This window comes from Canis lupus, chromosome 25 (genome assembly GCF_048164855.1).
Source record: "Canis lupus baileyi chromosome 25, mCanLup2.hap1, whole genome shotgun sequence".
Taxonomy (NCBI): domain Eukaryota; kingdom Metazoa; phylum Chordata; class Mammalia; order Carnivora; family Canidae; genus Canis; species Canis lupus.
In genome coordinates, this window is record NC_132862.1 from 24,811,991 (window position 1) to 24,834,290 (window position 22,300).

Consider the following 22,300-nt stretch of genomic DNA (forward strand, 5'->3'; position numbering starts at 1 on the left):
GGTGGTTCAGTCAGTTATGCATCTGCCTTTGGCTCTGGTCATGATCTCAGGGTCCTGGGATACAGCCCCGAGTTTTGTTGGGCTCCCTACTCAGCAGGGCCCCTGCTTCTCCCACTGTCCCTCCCCCCTCCTCATTCTCTCTCTCTCTCTCTCTCTCTCTCAAATAAATAAATAAGTAAAATCTTTTTTAAAAATGGGGGAAATGTAAAAATTTCATCTCAATAAAGGTGGGACAAAACTAATAGAAATCTCATGGAGGGATCCATGGGTGGCTCAGCGGTTTGGCGCCTGCCTTTGGCCAAGGGCGTGATCCTGGAGACCCAGGATTGAATCCCACATCGGGCTCCCGGTGCATGGAGCCTGCTTCTCCCTCTGCCTGTGTCTCTGCCTGTCTCTCTCTCTCTCTCTCTCTCTCTCTCTCTGTGACTATCATGAATAAATAAAAATTAAAAAAAAAAAAAGAAAGAAATCTCATGGAGCTCCTTTTCTTAATTATCCTGCACTGTTTATCAAGTATTTAGGATAGTACTAACTCAGATGATGAGCTACAAAGCAAGACTTCTTTGAGTCTGAATTCTAGCTGTATTATCTACGGCTGCATAACCTTAGGGAAGTCACTTAATCCCTATGTGCTTCATTCTCCTTATATATAATATTAACAGACTGGAATCTATTTCATAACGTTATGAGGATTAATGACTTAATACACATAAAAGCTTTAAAACAGTGACTGGCATACACTAAGATCTTAACATGCATGTTCTATGCATGTAGAAAACTCCATATTTACATTTTAATAAAAGATGAAGAATTCACAACAGAAGAGTGAGTTAAGACAAAATGTATGTTACAGGGACCCCTGAGTGGCTCAGCAGTTGGGCGTCTGCCTTTGCTTTGGGCATGATCCTGGAGTCCTAGGATCGAGTCCCACATCAGGCTCCCTGCATGGAGCCTGCTTCTCCCTCTGCCTTCTCTCTCTCTCTCTGTCTCTCATGAATAAATACATAAAACCCTTAAAAAAAAAAAAAAAAAACTATGTTACAGATTTACAGATTAGCCTAGACTCTAAGCTACACTGGTCCCACCTAACAAACCTTAAAGACCCAAAAGACTCAAAGTATTCCCAAATAACTACAAAAACTATTCAGTACTTAACAAGGTAAAAATTCACAATGTCTGACATCCAAGTGAAGATTACTAGGCATGCAAAAAAGCAGAAAAATACACTCATGAAGGGAAGGGGGGGAATCAATTAATCGAAACCATCCAGAACTGACATAAATGTTAGACTCAGCAGACATTAAATCTATGTTCTACAAATATGTTTTGTATTATATAACAAAAAGTTATGCAGAGACATTGCATATAAAAAAAAAGACCCAAATCAAGCAACTCAAGACATCTAAGGAGAGAAATGCACTAGACAGATTTAACAGTAGGTTAGATACTGCCCCCAAAAACGCAAACTTGAAGAAAAAGCAATAAAGGGATGCCTGGGTGGCTCAGCAGTTGAGCGCTGACTACAGCCAAGGGCATGATCTTGGGGTCCCGGGATCAAGTCCTACATTGGGCTCTCTGCATGGAGCCTGCTTCTCTGTTGTCTGCCTTTCTCTCTATGTCTCTCATGAATGAATAAATAAAATCTTAAAAAAAAAAAAAAGAGCAATAGAAATTAGAACAGAACACAGAAATAGAAAACAGAACACAAGAGGGGAAAAGAAAAAAAACTAGCTAAACTACAGAGCAAGTGAGCATGAGTGAGTGAGCAGAGTATCCATGAGCAAAGAGAACTTCTGTGCCCCAATGGAGAAAAGAGAAAAAAAATATTTTTAATGGCCAAAATTGATCCAAATTAGATGAAAATCTATACACTGAAATATTCAAGAAGTTCAATAAGCCTGAACCCAAGAAATAAAAAAAAAAAAACAATATCAACAAATATAACAAAATTGTTTAGAACTACAGATGAAACATGTAATGGTAATAGTACCCATTCATTTTATTTTCCATGTACTCAAGCAAATTTCTGAGAGTCATCTTTGACCCCTCCCCTCTCCAGCCCCCACACAAAAAGTTCTGTTCCTAGATAATTCTTAAAACTTGTTTCTTGGGGGGAAAAAAAAAAACTTGTTTCTTGGGCAGCCCAGGTGGCTCAGCGGTTTAGCGCCGCCTCAGGCCCAGGGCCTGATCCTAGAGCCCCAGGATTGAGTGCCATGTCAGGCCCTCTGCCTGGAGCCTGCTTCTCCCTCTGCCCGTGTCTCTGCCCCCCCCCCCCCCGTGTCTCTCATGAATAAATAAAATCTTTTAAAAAGAAAAAAAGAAAAAAAAACTTTTTTTGAGAGAGCTTAACTCATTAAGTAGTTAGTTACACTAAATGTGAAAGAACGAAATCCATTTAAAACACTGTGAAAAACATATTTATATATGCTGCTTTTACAAGAGACATGCAAAAGAAAGCTGACGTAGTTACACCAAATTAAACAAAATAGTCTTAGCAATATGTTCTGGGAAATAAACAGACATTTTATAATAATGAAAAAATGGACCCAGGAAGAAGATGTAACAATTCTAGATGTGTAATGCATCCAATAACACAGCTTCAAAATATATTTAGAAAAAACTGACAAACGGGATCCCTGGGTGGCGCAGCAGTTTGGCGCCTGCCTTTGGCCCAGGGCGCGATCCTGGAGACCCGGGATCGAATCCCACATCGGGCTCCCAGTGCATGGAGCCTGCTTCTCCCTCTGCCTGTGTCTCTCTGCCTCTCTCTCTCTCTGTGACTATCATGAATAAATAAATAAAATCTTTAAAAAAAAAAAAAGAAAAAACTGACAAACTAATTGGATAATTGGTTGAATCTTAAGTACGTTTCTCAAGAGCTGATATTTTTAAAAACAGACAAAAATCATTATGCATACAAGTGATCTAAACAACAGAATCAAAACCCCAACTTCCTTGACATACACAGAACTCTGTATCCAACGATAATACACATGCTTTTAAAGCCTACATGAGGGATCCCTGGGTGGCGCAGCGGTTTGGCACCTGCCTTTGGCCCAGGGCGCAATCCTGGAGACCCGGGATCGAATCCCACGTCGGGCTCCCGGTGCATGGAGCCTGCTTCTCCCTCTGCCTGTGTCTCTGCCTCTCTCTCTCTCTCTCTCTCTCTCTGTGACTATCATAAATAAATAAAATTTAAAAAATAAAATAAAACAAATTTACTAAAAAATAAAAAAATAAAAAAATAAAGCCTACATGAAGTATTAGCAAAACTAACTATAAGCCTGATTATAAACAAGCCTCAATAAACATCAAAAATCAGAATATTGGGATCCCTGGGTGGCGTAGCGGTTTGGCGCCTGCCTTTGGCCCAGGGCGCGATCCTGGAGACCCGGGATCGAATCCCACATCAGGCTCCCGGTGCATGGAGCCTGCTTCTCCCTCTGCCTGTGTCTCTGCCTCTCTCTCTCTCTCTCTCTCTGTGACTATCATAAATAAATAAAAAAATAAAAAAAAAAAAAAAAATCAGAATATTTTCTCAAACTACAAGAGAATACGTGCTAGACATCAATAACACAAAGTGCACATTAACTGTTATTTATGTGGGATATGTTATTTATATTGGGATATACATATCCCAAATAAAAATGATTAAAATAGTAAGTTTTATGTTGTTTTTTACCACAGTAAAGAAAAGACTTTAGGGCCCCTGGGTGGCTCAGGTCATGATCCCAGGGTCCTGGGATGGAGGTCTGCATCAGGCTCTCTGCTCAGCAGAGTCTGCTTCTCCCTCTACCCCTCCCCCTTGCTCATGCATGTGCGCACACATGTTATCTCTCTCAAATGAATCTATTTAAAAAAAAGAAAAAAGACTTTAAAACTCTCCCATTCAGAGGAGGGCGGGGGGTGGGAGTGAATGGGTGACGGGCACTGGGTATTATTCTGTATGTTAGTAAATTGAACACCAATAAAAAAAAAAAAAAAAAAAAAAACTCTCCCATTCATTTGAAATGAAGCAATAATGAATGTGTAAATAATCCATGGGATGAAGAAAAAAAGATAATTAGAAAACATTCTGAAGTGAATGATGATAAAAATATTTCAAAACTTGTGGGCACTTTCAGGATCACGTAAATGAAAATATTGAGAAAAAAAAAAATGGGGAGCCTGGGTGGCTAAATTGGTTAAGCACCTGCCTTTGGCTCAGGTCATATTCCCAAGGCCCTGGGATCAAGCCCACATCAGGCTCTCTGCTCAGTTGGAGCCTGCTCCTGCTTCTCGTTCTCCCTCTTCCTCTCCCTCCCCCTCAGCCACTCCCCTGCTTGTGCTATCTCTCTGTCAAATAAAATCTTTAAAAAAATAAAGGCAAAAATAAATAAATAAATAAAGTAAGTAAGTAAATATAAAGGCAGAAAAAAATAAAATAAAATAAAAAATAAATAAAGGCAGAAAACTGGTGACATAAGCTTCCAGCTTAAAAAAAAACTAGAAAAATAACAGCCAGTTAATCTTAAAAAAAAAAGATTAGGAAGAAAATAAAAGGGCAAAATTATCAATAAAATAGAACTCAACAAAAAAAAAAAAATAGAACTCAACAATCAAAATTATTCTTTTTAAAGATAATGTTGATAACTTCCAAGCAAAATTATTAAGAAAAAGAAAACAGTTAATAAGATACCAAAACATGCCAAGGACATTACAAGAAAATAGTTGCAAAAATCCTTATCAAAATATTAACTAGGAGCATCTAGCTAGCCCAGTCAAAAGAGGGTGAGACTCTTGATCTCAGGGTAGTGATTTTGAGCCCCATTGTATAGAGATTATGTAAATAAATAAAAATGTTTTTTAAATATTAGTAACGAATACAATATAAAAAAAAAGAACAAATCGGAACCAAATGGGGCTTACTCTATATAAGCAAAGACTTTTAACATTCAATTTTTTAAAAAACTCAATGTTATTCAGCTTAATAACAGAAATTTGGAGGAAAATATGTAATCATCATGAGATGCAAAAAAGAAAAAGCACATGAAAAATTCAATACCCATGTATGATTAAAACATTTGCAAACTAAAAATAAGATGAAAACTTCCTTGGAGCCCCTAGCTGGCTCAGTCCATAGAACATACAATTTGATCTCAAGGTTGTGAGTTAGAACTCCACACGGGGTGCAGAGATTACTTAAAAACACATACATACATACATACATAAAGAGGAAATTTCCTTAATCTGACAGAGTATCCAAAGAAAACCTACAGACATCATCATACCTCATAATAAATTACTGAAAGCATTCTCCCCCTGAGATTGGGAACATGATAAGGATGCTCACACTATCACCTTTTATTTCAACATTGTGCTGGACATCCTAGCCAGTGCAGTAAGGCAAAAAATAAATAAATAAATAAAGGAAGAATAGGAAAGAGAAAAAATATATGTATCATCATTTGCAAACACAGGGAAAATACAAAAAGCATATACATTAAACATTAGAACTCATGTTTGAAAATTTCAATACATAACAATAGATTGAATTTCTATATACCAACAATTCATTTTTTTAATTATACCTTTTATAATAATATCAAAAAACATCAAATTCCTAGGGGGAAAAAGAAAAATAAAATGAAACATGCAAGACCACCACACTGAAAACTTCAAAAGTCTGAGACGCCTGGGTGGCTCAGTGGTTGAGAGTCTGCCTTCAGCCCAGGGCATGATCCTGGAGTCCCAGGATCAAGTCCCAACATCAGGCTCCCTGCATGGAGCCCACTTCTCCTTCTGCCTGTGTCTCTGCCCCAATCCTCCCCCCTCGCCCCCCACCCCCGTGTCTCTCATGAATAAAGAAATAAAACCTTAAAAAAAAAAGAAAAGAAAACTTCAAAAGTCTGAGAAGGGGTGCCTGCTGGCTCAGGCTGTAAGGCATGCAACTCTTGATCTCGGGGTCATGAGTTTGAGGCCCACATTGGGAGTAGAGTTTACTTTAAAAAAAAAAAAAAAAAGTTTGAGAAAAATAAAAGGACTAAATAAATGGAATATTCCTTGTTTATGGATTTTAAGACAATATTATTAACGATTTTTACTTCTCAAATATCTATAGATGCCTCAAAGTATCAAACTCTCATTCAGTTTCTTTTTGTGAAAATTGAAAAGCTAAGTCTGCAATTTATATGGCAATTTAAAAAGAACAGTCAAGGCAATTTTAAAGAACAAATTAGAATCCTATACCAAGGAGTGCAGTAAATATACAACATATCAACACCTACAGCAATTAATCAGGTTCTACACACTTGATGTGTGCTTTTTATTATGTGTATAACTTAACATCAAGCAGACTGTTATTAGAGTTAATGTGACATCCACATCAGGAAGAATGTACCTTCACATAACCTTCTCATTACCTTCAGCTCTAGGTAATCTTAAAGAAAATTCCCCAAAGCTTTATAGTTTTAAAAACTGAAAAGAAATATACAAGTACTTTTGCACTTTCTCTAATTTCTACCTTAGTATTTTAAAGAAGAGGTATAGATATAGACGGACAAATGGTCCCCAACTTAGGATAGTCTGACTTACAATTTTCCAACTTTACAATGGTGTAAAAACAATATGCATTCAGTAAAACCATACCCTGAATGTGAATTTAGGATTGGCAATATACAGTATGATCCTCTCTCATGACTATGGGCAAAAGCAGCTCCAGCTCTCAACCAGCCACAGGATTATGAGAACAAACAACCAGTACATAAATAACCATTCTATACCCATACAACCATTGTTTTTCACTTTCAGTACCATATTCAATAAATAACATAAAATATTCAACACTTTATTATAAAATAGGCCTGTGTTAGATGATTTTTGTCCAACTGCAGGCAAATATCAGTGTTCTGGGCATATTTAAAGTCGGCTAGGCTAAGCTATGAGGCTCAGTTGGTTACGTGTGTAAAATGCATTTTGATTTAGGATATCTTTGACTTAGTGTGTAAAATGCATTTTGATTTAGGATATCTGACTTACAGTGGGTGTCAGGATGTAACTACATCTAAGTCAAAGGATACATATATCTATGAAATGAAATAAAATTTCTTACTCTATTACATGCATTCTCAACACAGCTATCACTAACAAAGAAACAAAAAAAAAAATCTTAGGTATTACAATGGTTTGTGGCTCATCAAAACACAATCCTGACAAAATTTAATTCTTCAGTACATAATTTCTGTTAGATAGAAATCAATAAAATTTTTAATTTAAACTTTCTGTTTAGGGAGAAATTATTAAAAGGGTCGAGAAACAATGGCCTAGAACACAGGCATATTCAATATATGTTTGCTTATATATAAATTGATTGTAGGGATCCCTGGGTGGCGCAGCGGTTTGGCGCCTGCCTTTGGCCCAGGGCGCGATCCTGGAGACCCGGGATCGAATCCCACGTCGGGCTCCCGGTGCATGGAGCCTGCTTCTCCCTCTGCCTATGTCTCTGCCTCTCTCTCTCTCTCTCTCTCTGTGTGACTATCATAAATAAATAAAGAAAAAAAAAATATTTAAAAAAAAATAAAATAAAATAAATTGATTGTAAAATACCTTAGAAATGATCAATTTGTAGAATGAAAATCTATGGCCTAGGTAAGTTCCCTTACTTATCCAAAGTCACAATGGCAGAACAGGTCTTAATCTGTTTCAAGGATATCAAAACCTACCTCAAGTTCACTAGTATAATCCTAGACTCACTATAATATTGCTAAAGCATCATTTGGGGGAAAAAAAAGGTTAGAGGATGATAAATCCCTGACGCCAGGTGTTTGCCAAATCACCCATAGTATTAAACAGTAGGCATGCTGCCATCTGTTACAGGAGGTAAAAATAAATGGAACCTAGCAATGACAGATCCAACCTCAGAGGAGTTTAGTCACTGAATCCACAATAAAATGCAAAATGAGAAATTGCCTAAATGCACAATTCACTGGCTATTGTTAGCATACTACCTAGAACAGAAAGCCAGACACTTTTAGGGTGGATTGTGACGTTACACAGACCCAGATTCCAACTGGTCCAGTGCACCATCAAGTTGCTAACCTCAAAACCATCATAAAGGAGAAAAATCATGCTGAACAGCAAATTTACAGCTGTTTACCAAAATGATTCAGGAGGCAAGGAAACAAAATCAGGAAACTAATAAAACCAGGGGATATAGTGTAAAAGTTGTCTCATTTAATGGCTCAAGATAGCTAGCTCCCTAAAAAACCTTTTTGTTTTTTTAATTTTTTTAGAGATTTTATTTATTTGACAGAGAGAGCACATGAGCACAAGCAGGGGGAATGGCAGAGGGAGGGGGAGAAGCAGGCTCCCCACTGAGCAGGGAGCCCAAAGTGGGGCTCAATCCCAGGACCCTGGGATCATGACTTAAGCTGAAGGCAGATACTTAACCAACTGTGCCACCCAGGCACCCCTAAAAAAAACCTTTATTAATACAACTCATAAGAATGGTTAAGTTAGCCTGCTTCTCCCCCTCCGTAGCTCCCTCTGCTTGTGCTTGCTCACATTCTCTCTCAAATATATAAAAATCCTTAAAATAAATTTAAAAAAAGAATGGTTAAAGTAGAAGCAGTCTATGGTTTGAAGACCATAGCACGTTTGTGATAATACAGGACCCACAGATCACTACTGTTATTCCTTAATGGCAATGACTAACCCAAACAAGAGGGCTAGCCTTGTACAATGAATGAAGTGGCTAGAGAGTTTGTTTATCCTGAGAAGAGGAACTGTCCTGTCCTTTGCATGCAAAGTGGAATAGTCCAGATGAAGTGGTTGATATGCTGTACATGCAGGCCATACTAGATTTGCTTTATAGTGACCAAGATATTCAACCACTTAATATATCCCATCCCCAGGTCGTGGTGAATACTGTGTATAAAAATTACTCCTACTACATGGGGACCCATGTAACTTTACTTTTACCAACAAAAGAAACTGTTCAGGATGTTGGATCAGAGTTGCTGTCTCAAGCTTCCCGTCACAGGTCAGGAATGATACCAAAAAATTAGATGGTTCACTAACAAGCAGAAAAGACAAAGGAGATGGCAAATCTACTTGCCCCAGTAGAATGGAAGGTTTTAGTGGTTACCGAAAAAACCAGATAAATAAAGCAGATATTGATAAAGTTGGCAAAAGTTTTTAACCCATCATTATCAGATACTGAGTGGACTGATAGGAGCTGCTACTTAGTCTCCCAATATTGAAAGGCCCCTAACAAATCTACTCTATTTACTCTAGTTTGGAGACCTTAAAAAGCCAGAACACAGGGACACCTGGGTGGCTCAGCAGTTAAGAGTCTGCCTTCGGCTCAGCATGTGATCCCGGAGCCTGGGGATCAAGTCCTGCATCGGGCTCCCTGAGAGGAGCCTGCTCCTCCCTCTGCCTATGTCTCTGCCTCTCTCTCTGTATCTCTCATGAATAAATAAAATCTTAAAAAAAAAAAAAAAGCCAAAACACAAAGAGGAAAAAAACTATGATATTAAGCATGTGCCATCAACCTGGGGATAGTCAACAGATCAATCAAAGATGAAAAATGACTGTGAAGGTAGAATCTTAACCCTCAGGAGCCAGAGACCCGAGACCAAATGAACATATGTGGGTAAAATGGCCTAGAGCGGGAGAGAAGAAACCTTTTTGAGACTCCTTGACATGGAAGCCCAATGAATCTAACACCTTCATCAGAGACTCTAAAAGGAACAATAGGTAAAACTTGAGATACGGGGATGCTACTGTTGATGAGAAAATTTTGGATGCAAATTAGTGTTGGAACAGATATATGAGGTGATTTTGTCTCCTCTGCCAGAATGTATTACTGATTAGATTATGTTTTGTGGAAATGCTTCCTTTAGCTTTATAAAATAGAAGACACATAAATTTACCCTGCAGTCTGGACTAATGGACCATACCAACTGGGAACTTACAAAATTGCCCAAACCTGCCACAGATGCTATTTACAGCAATATAGAACACCTGGTGGGCAAAAAGAGTTTATAGCTTTAATGACACCTTAGAAGCTAAAGTGACATCAATAAACTTAAAGGTCATTTTGAGACCCGCAAAATACAGTCCAATACCTTCTTTCGGTATGTGACACTGTCCTACAACTACAAACCCTGAGGTGGTAAAAGTATTAAACTCTACTTAGTCACTCTTGAAATTTCTTTAATCCTAAGGATGATTTAAGATACCAAGCAGAGGGACGCCTGGGTGGCTCGGCAGTTGAGCGTCTGCCTTTGGCTTAGGGCATGATCCCAGAGTCCCAGGATTGAGTCCACCAGCAGGCTCCCTGTATGGAATTTGCTTCTCCCTCTGCCTATATCTCTGCCTCACTCTCTCGCTCTCTGTCTCTCATGAATAAATAAAATCTTAAAAAAAAAAAAAAAAAAAAAAAAGATACCAAGCAGGGAACCTGTTTTGACATACACTTATGATCTAGGATAACTAATTACTGAATTTAAATGAATAAACTCTTTCAGGTCAATAAAATAAAAAGTTTCAATTAAGATAACGGTTACTACACAAACAAAAAGCCTAGAAAGGTGGAAATTAATACTTACCAGTTAACTGTTTTGTGGGGAAAGTGGGGAAAAAAAGTCATTGGGTTCCATCATCTTCCAAAATAACAAAAAGAATGTAATGAACAATACCATTTTTGTGCATCCCACTAACAAAAATTTTTTAATTTTGTATCAGATTGGACAAGGTATAATGAAAAATGTACTCTCCAATACCATGTTGAAAACTATAAATTAACACACCTTTCATGACAATTTGGCAATATTAAAGTGAGAAACAGCATGATAGTTTTATGTGTCAACTTGGATTGGCTATAATACCCAGTTAGTCAATGAAACACTAATCTAGATATAGCTGTGAAAGTATTTTGTAGATGTACTTAACAACTACCGTTACATGAGTGGGCCTCATCCAATCACTTTAAGTAATATAAAACAAGTTTCTTAAGTGTTCCTGAAGAAATCTGCTTTAAGGGACACCTGGGTAGCTTTGCCTTCGGCTCAGGGTGCGATCCTGGAGTCCTGGAGTCCCGGGATCGAGTCCCACATCGGGATCGAGTCCCACATCGGGCTCCCTGCATGGAGCCTGCTTCTCCCTCTGCCTGTGTCACTGCCTCTCAATATCCCTGTGTTTCTCATAAATAAAATCTTAAAAAAAAAAAATCTGCTTTAAGATTGCAGCATCAGGGGCATCTGGGTGTCTCAGTGGCTGAGTGTCTGTCTGCCTCTGGTGCAGGTCATGATCTTGGGGTCCTGGAATTGAGTCCCTCATCAGGCTCCCAATGAGGAGCCTGCTTCTCCCTCTGCCTATGTTTCTGCCTCTCTCTGTGTCTCTCATGAATAAATCGAAAAAGGAAAGGAAAGGGAAAGGGAAAGGAAAGATTGCAGCATGGGGCGTCTGGGTGGTTCACTCGGCCAAGCATCTGACTCTTGATTTTGGCTCAAATAAAGATTTTATGGGTTGTGGGATCAAGCCTAGCATAGAGCCCCCCATGGAGCTCCACATCACACTGGGCTCCACACACAGCAGGGAGCTTGCTTGTAGATTCTCTCCCTCTGCCTCTCCCCTGACTTGCATGTACACAGGGACGCTTTCCCTCTCAAATAAATAAATTAAAAAAAAAAAAAAAAAAAAGACTACACCATCAACTCCTAAGTTTCTAACCTACTATCCTGCCCTACAATTCAGACTTATCAGCCTCTACAACTGTTATGAGCCAATTCTTTGAAACAAAGACTATATAGTATATATACGAAATTCTGTTTCTCTGTAGGATCCTAACTGGCACATAGTTTTTAACCTTTTAATCCCACTAATAAGGTTTAGGGACACTTGGGTGGCTCAGTCAGAGGAGCATGTGACTCTTGATCTCAGGATTGTGAGCTCAAGCCCCATGTTGGGTGTAGAAATTACTTAAACATTAAAGAAAAAAAAAGGGGGGGGGGAGGCAGCCGCGGTGGCCAAGCGGTTTAGCACCTGCCTTTGGCCCAGGGCGTGATCCTGAGGCTCCGGGACCGAGTCCCACATTGAGCTCCCTGCATGGAGCCTGCTTCTCCCTCTGCCTGTGTCTCTGCCCCTCTCTCTCTCTCTCTCTCTCTGTCTCTCATGAATAAATGAATAAAATCTTTAAAAACTATACATATATATATATAAAAGCAGTTTATGCAATACTATTTTTAATATGCAAAAAATAAAACAATTCTATGATGTTTAAAAAACATGGGGCAGAGGTACCTTGGTGGCTCAGTCGTTTGAGGCTCCAACTCTCATTTTCTGCTCAGGTCATGTTCTCAGGGTTGTGAGATGAAGCCCCACATCAGGCTCCATCAAGCATGTAGTCATATTAAGATTCTCCCTCTCCCTCTACCCCTCCCCCCACTTGTGCAAACATGTACACAGCACATGCCCTCTAAAAAAATTAATTCTTTAAAAAATATATGGGGCAGATTATACATACTGACACAGGAGGATGTCTAAGATACATTATTTTAAAATGCAAGATACAGGGCAGCCCCAGTGGCTCAGCGGTTTAGCGCGACCTTCAGCCCACAGTGTGATCCTGGAGACCAGGGTTTGAGTCCCACATCAGCCGCCCTGCATGGAGCCTGTGTCTCTCTGCCTCTCTCTTTCTGTGTCTCTCATGAATAAATAAGTAAATAAAATCTTTTTTAAAAAATTAAAAATGCAAGATACAGAATAACTTTGTGTATATAAAAGGAATATAATTATATTTGATATTTATTAACATAGGTGATTTGTGCCCTAATAAATCCATATAATCTAATTTTTTGGATGTTCAAAAAATTGCTCACAAAATTACTGCAGGGAGAATGAATGAGTTGGAAGTTGAGGGAGTTGAACTTTCTACTTTTCGTCTTATAGCCTTGTATAAGTTTTAAATATTTTATAAAGAGTATATATTATTTTTTAAACAATATTATTTATATTTTTTAAACAAAATCAACAGGTTTAGATAGGATATGAGCCTTTGTAGTTTTCTACTCTATACTCTCTAGCTATTTTTAAGCTTCATTTTAATAATTAAGTCACATGATGTTTAACATGACCAAATATTATGTTTATAGCTATCAAACATTATAGTCAATAACATACAAGCATGTAGAAGTGAAAGGATGAAAAACAGGAACTCAAAATTGTACATGTGGCATGATCCTAATTATGTAAAATATGTATGGCAGAAATATAAGGTAATAAAAAACGGTCCTTTTTTTTTAATAAAATACGAATAGAAGATGGTTTTTCTTCCTATTCAAAGTTTCAATATTGTGAAATGTTTAGTAAAACTAAATTATTTCATGTTCATGCTCCCTATAAAAGAAAATTAATAAACTTAATATATTATTTTCTCATAGTACTGACTTGTAAAAAAAATGACTAATTCAAAATACTGTTAGTTTAAAAAAACAAACAAAAACAAAAACAAAAAAACAACCTGCTATTGTGACTTCCACTAGAAGGAGGGAGAGATTAGGACCAGGAAGGAAAATAGAGAGATTCTGGATTGGGGATATTTTCTTTCCCAGGGTTCGGTTACACAGTATTTGTTAACCAACTGAGCCACCCAGGAACCCCTGTATCTCATGACTTTTAAACTTTTTTTTTTTTAATTTTTATTTATTTATGATAGTCACAGAGAGAGAGAGAGAGAGAGGCAGAGACACAGGCAGAGGGAGAAGCACCTCCATGCACCGGGAGCCCGACGTGGGATTCAATCCCGGGTCTCCAGGATCGTGCTCTGGGCCAAAGGCAGGCGCTAAACCGCTGCGCCACCCAGGGATCCCTCTCATGACTTTTAAAAGGGTCAGGGACACCTGGGTGGCTCAGCGGTTGAGCATCTGCCTTCTGCTCAGGGCGTGATCCTGGAGTCCCATGATCGAGTCCCACCCACATCCGGCTCCCTGCATGGAGCCTGCTTCTCTCTCTCTCTGCGTCTCTCATGAATAAATAAATAAAATTTAAAAAAAATAAAAGGGTCATAAAAAATATTTTTTATCAAAAAGCAAAATAATTCCTGAGAAGACAAAATCATGAGAAATAACCTGATTCCTTAAACACAGATCTTCCATTACTTCTCTATTTTTTGTCACCGACAGAAAAATAAAGGGAAAAAAAAAAAAACCCTAAGCTTGCCTTTTCCCTCACCTGCAAGCAATTAAGTCCTGCATATTTACTTTCTGAAATGTCAAATCTGTTCTTTATTTTCATCTCCAAGGCAGCTGTCCTAATTTGGGTCACAGCACCTCTTGTCTGGACTAACTTAACAGTCTCTCCTAGGCTAAGTCTTTCTCATTTTTTTTTTTGTTTTTTTTTTTTTTAAAGCGTATTTTTTTTTTTAAAGATTTTATTTATTTATTCATAGAGACACAGCTAGAGAGAGAGGCAGAGACACAGTTAGAGGGAGAAGCAGGCTCCATGCAGGGAGCCTGACGTGGGACTCGATCCCAGGTCTCCAGGATCACGCCCTGGGCTGCAGGCGGCGCTTAACCGCTGCGCCACCGGGGCTGCCCCTCTTTCTCATTTTTTAATGTGATATGCAGACAAAAATACACATTTATCATCTAATTCAGTACCTACTTTCATATGAAACTAAAACAAGCTTCACTAAACAGCCTTTACTTCATTGTTTGCAAGACTCTCTGATCTATCCTATCACATCCTATTTTAACTCATCTTTTTAAATTGTAGCGGTTTCAATTCACTTTATTGATTTTAACATCGAATTAGTGTGGGTAACCACCAGTTTCAAAACCAATATCCTAGGTGATCACTTATTCCCTGATTCAAAACACCTCATTCAACTACTGCTGCCTTCAATATAGTCTGCCACTGCTCTAAAAAATATACAATATAACTCACCTGCTTAAAAATATTCACTGGCTTCCCCTTATATCCTAGATAATAAAATACCACCTCCTTAATGAAGCACAAAACCTTCATATCTAACAACTCCCTTTCTCAAAAATCAGTCCCACTTCTTTTCTTGTTCATACTCCATTCTGCCCCCAAAATACTCATAGCCTAGCTTTGTTTTTTTTTTCCCTCATAGTCCAGCTTTGTGAAACTAGGTTTCATTACCCAGAAATGTTTCCCCATACCATCTGACCACATCTTTCCTTCAAAGCTCAGTTCAGGTATCCCCTCCATAAAGCCTTCCCTCCTACATTTTCCCATGCTTACCTTGTTATAGTTAGTTGTACAAAAGAATGCTGTTTAAAATCAGCATCATCCCTGCTACAAAAAAAAAAAAAAAAAAAAAATGGGGGATCCCTGGGTGGCACAGCGGTTTAGCGCCTGCCTTTGGCCCAGGGCACCTTCCTGGAGACTCGGGATCGAATCCCACGTCGGGCTCCCGGTGCATGGAGCCTGCTTCTCCCTCTGCCTGTGTCTCTGCCTCTCTCTCTGACTATCATAAATAAATAAATAAATAAATAAATAAAAATACCTTTAAAAAAAAAATGTATCGGGGGCACATGGATGGCTCAGTTGGTTAAGCATCAGGCTCTTTATTTTGGCTCAGGTTATGGTCTCAGGGTGTGACATCAAGCCCTGCACTGGGCTCAGTGCTGGGTGTGGAGTCTGCTTAGGATTCTCTCTCCCTCTGCCCCTCCTCACTCACACATGCACAAGTTCTTCCTCTCTAAAACAAATAAAGCTTTTAAGATATATATACACACATATGTATATGTCTATATATATACATAACAAAATTACTGAATTTTAGGAGCTTACAATTCTTTCGGATCAAGTATCCCATTTACAAATGGGAGGGGCTGCTGAGGGAGATGGGAGGGAAAGAGTTGGAGGTATGTAGTATTAATATATACTATGCATAACTTTATGTATTTCTCAGGATATTCTATTAGTAGTAAAGTAGTAAAAACTGGTGCTGGTTGTAAAATTACCATTAGTAGTAAAGCGTTAGAGTAGTAAAATTCTATTATTTTCTACTAGCCTATTTTCCAAGGTAAATAGTAATCCCATTTCACAGAGATTTAAAACTTGCCAAAGGTTGTACAAATGGCTGGTATCAGGATTCAAAAACCAGCCTCTTTCCACCACATTATGCTGAGGCCCAAGAGAGGTCAAGCTGTTTTAGTCCAAGTCACACAGCTGTAAATACCTGAAAATGAACTAACATGTTAGGCTTTTCTGACATTTTAGTCATAATAAAAGACATGGGAGTCTATCAAACATTACATATCTTTGGGGAGCTTAGCTAGTTCAGTTGGTAGAGCATCTTGCTCTCAGTGTCATGAGTTCAAGGCCCATGGTGGGTGTAGAGATTACTTTAAAAAAAATATACACACACACCTTTAATAGGAGATGCCTGTCAAACATCTGTTCTTAGCTATACTCAACAAAGTTATTAGGGCCTACTACCCATCAAATACATTATTATAAAACACTGATAATCTCACAAAAAGAAAAGGCATAGGAAATGGAAAACTGGACCTAACTGCTGATATTAAAAGTCATGTTGAATAAAAACTATAACCTCTTTGGGAGGCCTGGGTGGCTCAGCGGTGGGGGCGTCTGACTTCGGCTCAGGGCATGATCCCAGGGGATCGAGTCCCACATTGGGCTCCCCGCGGGGGAGCCTGCTTCTTTCTCTGCCTGTGTCTCTGCCTTTCTCTGGGTCTCTCATGAATAAATAAAATCGTAAAAAAAAAAAAACCACTAAAGGAGACATAGTTCAAAAGAACTGTATATGTTTTTGTTTTGATTCTTCATTTAATACATTATTAGATATTAAATATCAAATATCAATATTAAAATAAGAAATATTATAGGTTTTGTTAATAGGGTATTTTAGCAACCATCTCCAACATAACTAAATAAAGAGAAGGGGATATAAAAACTGCTATGTAGCTACACAACCAAACACAAAAATATAAAAAGGGATAACAAAACTATGCATCCAAAAACATGAAAAAAACTTGTAGTACAGCAAGAAAAAAACAGTATGCTTTTTAATTGTTCTTCTGTAGTCTTTAAACATGAATATGAACGTTCATTCCAAAAACACTATATTATGATTATTTTATCCTCCCTAGTAGACTAAGAACTTCAGTAAATATTATGAAATAAAAAACATCGTGGGGGGGAAAAAAAAAAAAAACAACACTGTGACTGGTACTGTCGTTTCGGATCTACTTTCCAGTAGGGAAGAGTAACTTAGGGTAGCTAAGCATTAGGGTACACTCCAAAAAGCTCAACAATCTTCTCATAATTTTTTTCAATCTTGTGTGAATAGGAAAATAAAAAAATTAACTTGTTAAAATTCCATCTGAAAGAAGATACAGCATTCCTTGTGTGTGTAAGTTTTGAGCAAAGATTGAGCCCTGTATCATTTTGACTGAATCAGTCTTTTTTGTTTGCTTTTGGATTTTCCAGTATGTTCTGAATAGTTTAGCTCATGAGTAATCATCAGGTAAAATAAGTATTACTAGACTAAACTTCTAAGGTATGTTTAAAGCATATTTTAATTACACAAAATCTTAGAAAAAAATTTCTTTGAAAAAATAGGCTATATACCCTCTTTTTTCTAAAAAAGATTATTTGTTTATTCATGAGAGACACAAAGAGAGAGGCAGAGACATAGGCAGGGGGAGAAGCAAGCTCCACGCAAGAATACCCGATATGGTACTCGATTCCAGGACCCGGTATTATGACCTGAGCCAAAGGCAGACACTCAACCACTGACCCACCCAGGTGCCCCAGCTATATACCCTTATTAATCTGTTGACTATATGATACATACTTCCCCTTCTGAAATGTTAAGTATAATTGTTATCTTTATACTTCAAAGGAAATAAAAGCAAATCTCAAAAGAAATATTCTCATTGAGATTTACCAAAAAAAATCCTAGGGCAGCCCGGGTGGCTCAGTGGTTTAGCGCTGCCTTCAGCCCAGGGTGTGATCCTGGAGACCCAGGATCGGGTCCCACGTCAGGCTCCCTGCATGGAGCCTGCTTATCCCTCTGCCTGTGTGTCTCTGCCCCCACCCCCATATCTCTCATGAATAAATAAATAAAATCTTTTTAAAAAAAAGAGAAGAGAGAGAGAGAGAGAGAAATCCTAAAGCATCATAAAGAAGAGTCTGTAATGACAGAATATGGGAGTCAGATTTTCTCAAGTTGAGAAATCACCAATGAATGACTGACTACCAATTTGAGTAATAGTTGTCTCAGCTTCTGTATCAGAAGCACTGCTTGCACAGGGAAGAATTATATTTCTAATAATCATTCTTACAGCAAAATAAGCAGTAATATTTACCTTCACTGACAAGCATATTGGAAGTTTGGATTATGAGTCCAAAGGTCTTAAAAGTGAAAAGTTGCTGCATAAAGAATAACAGGTAGGATTCAATCCCAAGTACTTTCTGACATCAAAAAAGTTTGATGTTACTACATTTTTTCCCCTTTTTTACCTATACCCTGGCTTTATTTCACTGAGTTTCATTTAAAAAAGGGGGGTGCGGGGCAGGGGGCAGCCCGGGTTGCTCAGTGGTTTAACGCCTGCCTTCAGCCCAAGGCCTGATCTTGGAGACCTAGAATTGAGTCCCACAACGGGCTCCCTGGATGGAGCCTGCTTCTCCCTCTGCACCCCCCCCCCTCTCTCTCATGAATAAATAAATAAAATCTTAAAAAAAAAAAAAAAAGCATCTACCCTAATATGGTTGTTTGTAGGATTAAATGATAAGATATATACATCACCTAACTCACAACCTGGCCCATTGGTACCTCAGGGTTAACTGTTATTTACTGTTCTACAGACAAATACATAAACGGAAACACCAATCTTCAAAGCTTTTCAAACTTTAAAGTCTCTGTGTTAAAAGTAGCATAGTTTGCCGGCACCAAAGTTTCCCAGGAAGCAGCACTGTCTTTAATTAATATCGGTTTAGTTTATAATTGGCTGCCAGAATAGAAATCATTTTAATGAATATAAAACTCTTCTGTAATAAACTACAAACAAGTTAATGAATAATAAACTAATGAAGTTCAGAGTTTCAACTTGGGAAGTTTCAATTTTGGAAATTTCAATTAATTTAACTTTCTTAATTAAAGGAAAGAAGAGTGGGCGCCTGGGTGGCTCAGTAGTTGAGCGTCTGCCTTTGGCTTGGGTCGTGATGCAGGGGTCCTGGGATGGAGTCCCACATCAGGTTCCACGCAGGGAGCCTGCCTCTCCCTCTGCCTGTGTCTCTGCCTCTCTCTCTGCGTCTCTCATGAATAAAAAAATATTTAAAAAAATAAAGGAAATAGAGATTACTAATTTTTTTTAACTACACATGAAAATCATTCTGACTTCCCTATGTTTAGTCAGCTAACAGTCCCTTAAAATTTCAAAATTTTTGTCTAACAATTTTTTTTTTCCCAAAACACATGGGTCCTTTTAATATGCTCAAAACTCTTCTACGCAACAAGAACTGAAACTAACACTTCTGAAAGCCCAAGTGTCAGGAACCGTTCTGGGCCCCAGAACACTGTTCATGTTTTATTCATCTTTGTATAGGTGACTACTTTAGCAAAGAACCTGAGATAATATTCAGATAACACTGCTGAATAAATTAGTCGACAAAATAAAGCAGATAATTCGGCCACTTCTTACAGTATTGCTCATATTTGAAACAAAGCCCAAATATCTCAGCTTTCAAAATTACTGACTTTATTTTGTGCACGCAAGGAAAATGGAGGTTCATTGTCCTAGATCCTGAAACTCCGAAAGTTAAATTAATATTCAAAATAAATGTCGTATGTACTAAATCTTAATTTATTAGAAATAAGTTAGTACAAAACACATAGGTCCCTAAGGACTTTCCTAATTTTTGCCTATGAATACAATGGCACACTGATCCATCTAACATCAAATACGGTTAATTTTACTAACGCGACTAAAAAAAATCAGAAACATCGATTCGAATAAAATATGTGTAAGTGCTACCTTAGAACCCAATCGAGTAATGCATGACCACAGTTATTACTCTGAAGCCGAGTACTCTCGCCAATCCGAGGATTTGAGAAGATAAAACGCAGGGTGAGACATCAATAGGAGTAAACCGCCGAGGGGGGAGGGGCGGGAAGGGAAAGGAAAAGATCAGAAGGATTAATTACTGCATTATCTGTGGAAGGAGAGAAGGTAACTGGGGACGAACGGAGAGGACCCCCTCGCAAGGGGGCTGGAAAAGGTCCCTTCTGCAGTGAGAAGGGGCTGGGGGAGTGGGAGGAGGGGCAACGAGCAACAGGAATTTTCCCGGTATGAATGGGTGCGTCACTTACGTCGCTGCTTCCAGAAAGAAATTTTGCCCTGAGGACAACCTCCAAAAAAAGCAATTGTGGAGGAAGGGGGAGTGACCTTCGTCCGTGGGATGGAGGAAACACACGGTCACTTCCCAAAGGGCCGAGGGAGAAGACGTTCCCGTTGGTTCTCCCTCGATCACCGGGGAATCGAGGGATTGTGGGAGCCCCCGGCCCCACCCCCACCCCCACCCCCGGCGTCGGCCCCGGCGTCGGCCCCGGCCCCGGCCCCGGCCCCGGCCCCGGCCCCGGCCCGGGCCCAGTCAGGGCTGTGAGAGACCCCGTGCTGAGGTGGGCGTTACCTGCAGGGTCACCTCCTGAGGGTCCCAGTGCGGCCGCAAGTGTTGCAGGAGGCTGAGGGCCCCCTCCCGGCAGCGCTGCTCCTCCTGATCCTGCACCGTGACGTCCAACTTGGGCACCTCGGGGGAGCCGGGCGGGACGTGGATGTAATTGGCCATGGCCCAGGCGACGGCAGAGACTACCACCACGACGACGGCGACGGCGACCACGAGAACGGCGGGCGCCGACAGGCTGGTGGCTCCTTCCGTCCCGGGGCGCCCTCGCAGGAGGGCTAGGGGCGCTCAAGCTGACGGGCGAGCGGTCGGAGGACGGCCGGACGCGGCTCTCTCGCCGACCCGGGTCTGCACAGCGGCGCAACGGGGCAGGGGATGTTCACGCGAAAAAAATTCCGCTCGTCTGCGCTCCACCGCCGGCGGCCGCGGAGCATGCCGGGACTGGCCTGACGCTGGCGTCATGCGCGGGGCGGGGCCTGGCGTCTGCGTCACAAGCCGCGGGCGACTTTCTAGCCCCGAGCACAATGGGCCGGCGGCTGGGAGCCGGCGCTGTCGGGGCTGCCCCGCCGCGCGGGCTGCTCCTCGGGCCTGAGCTTGAGCTCGGACAAGCCCCGAGGGCGGGGAAGCCTTAGCTCAGCTGCTCGGGAGCGCGCGGGGGGCGGGGTTCGAGTTACGGCTGCGTTTTTCCGGGAAGCGAGCTGCATGCCCCGGAGTAACCCCCGGAATAGCCTCCGAATTTGGCCCGAGTCTGGGTCTGGGGGAGTGACCGGGTCGCCCCCGCCTGGCCGCGGAGCCGCTCCGTACGGGCGACCGCGCGGTCGCGTGGGCAACTAGACCCCCATCCGCCGTACGCGGAGAGAGCTCCTGGCGCTTGGGGCAAACGTGAGTAAGAGATGGGTGTAAGGCAACGACGGCGCTGCAAGGTTGGTTTGGAGGCCGAAGGTCTGGCCGCACCGAGAATCGTGCAGAGCCGGGGAACAGCCTGAGGATGAAGAGGAAAAGGAAGGGAAGAAACAGAGTTTTGAGGCTCAGCGCTAGGATGGCCCCATGCCTGCCGCCTGCTTCAGGGTATTTCCTGCGCGGGCCTTAAAACAGCCACTTTGAAAACTTGTAGCTTCAGGGCAGCCCCGGTGGTTGTGCGGGTTCGCGCCCCCGCCTTTGACCCAGGGCGTGAGCCTGCAGACCCTGGATCGGGCCCACGTCGGGCTCCCCGCATGGAGCCTGCTTCTCCCTCTGCCTGCCTCTCTCTCTCTCTCTATCATGAATAAATAAAATCTTTAAATATATATATTTTTTTTTTAAAAAAAAGATAGTGCTGGAAACTGGATAACCCCCAAGTAATTTACTGGTTCCTCCTAATTTTCTTCTTGATTGAGGAAAATGGTCCGAGATGTGACTTCGTCACCTGTCTTCCCTGAAACACTTAGGGCATGGTATGTTTATTAGGGGTAAATTGAATCACTAACTGGGTTCGGCTTAATTAACACTCAAATGCTTAATTACCTCCTTAACACGAGTTTACATTCTGATTGTTCACAAGGAACCTACTTCGTTTTGTAAATCACAAAATAAATAGCTGTCAAGAAGGGCAAATTCATAAGCTGAAAGGAAGAAAAAGAGGGGTACCTGGGTGGCTCAG

The 22,300-nt window shown here is 40.4% G+C and overlaps 1 protein-coding gene across 3 annotated transcripts in view; it reads right to left on the reverse strand.

Moving 5' to 3' along the window:
- The window catches only part of ETNK1 (ethanolamine kinase 1), a 64,719-nt gene extending 42,755 nt beyond the window's left edge, over positions 1-21,964 (reverse strand). For 2 of the 3 annotated variants that reach the window (XM_072798711.1, XM_072798710.1), the window contains exon 1: positions 20,671-21,964. In XM_072798711.1, coding sequence (XP_072654812.1) covers positions 20,671-20,826 — 156 coding nt within the window. In that variant the 5' untranslated portion in view covers positions 20,827-21,964. Of the gene's footprint in view, positions 1-20,350; positions 20,485-20,670 lie in introns of those variants that run through there. The other variant, XM_072798712.1, reaches the window with a different exon arrangement.
- Between the last annotated feature and the right edge of the window lie 336 nt (positions 21,965-22,300).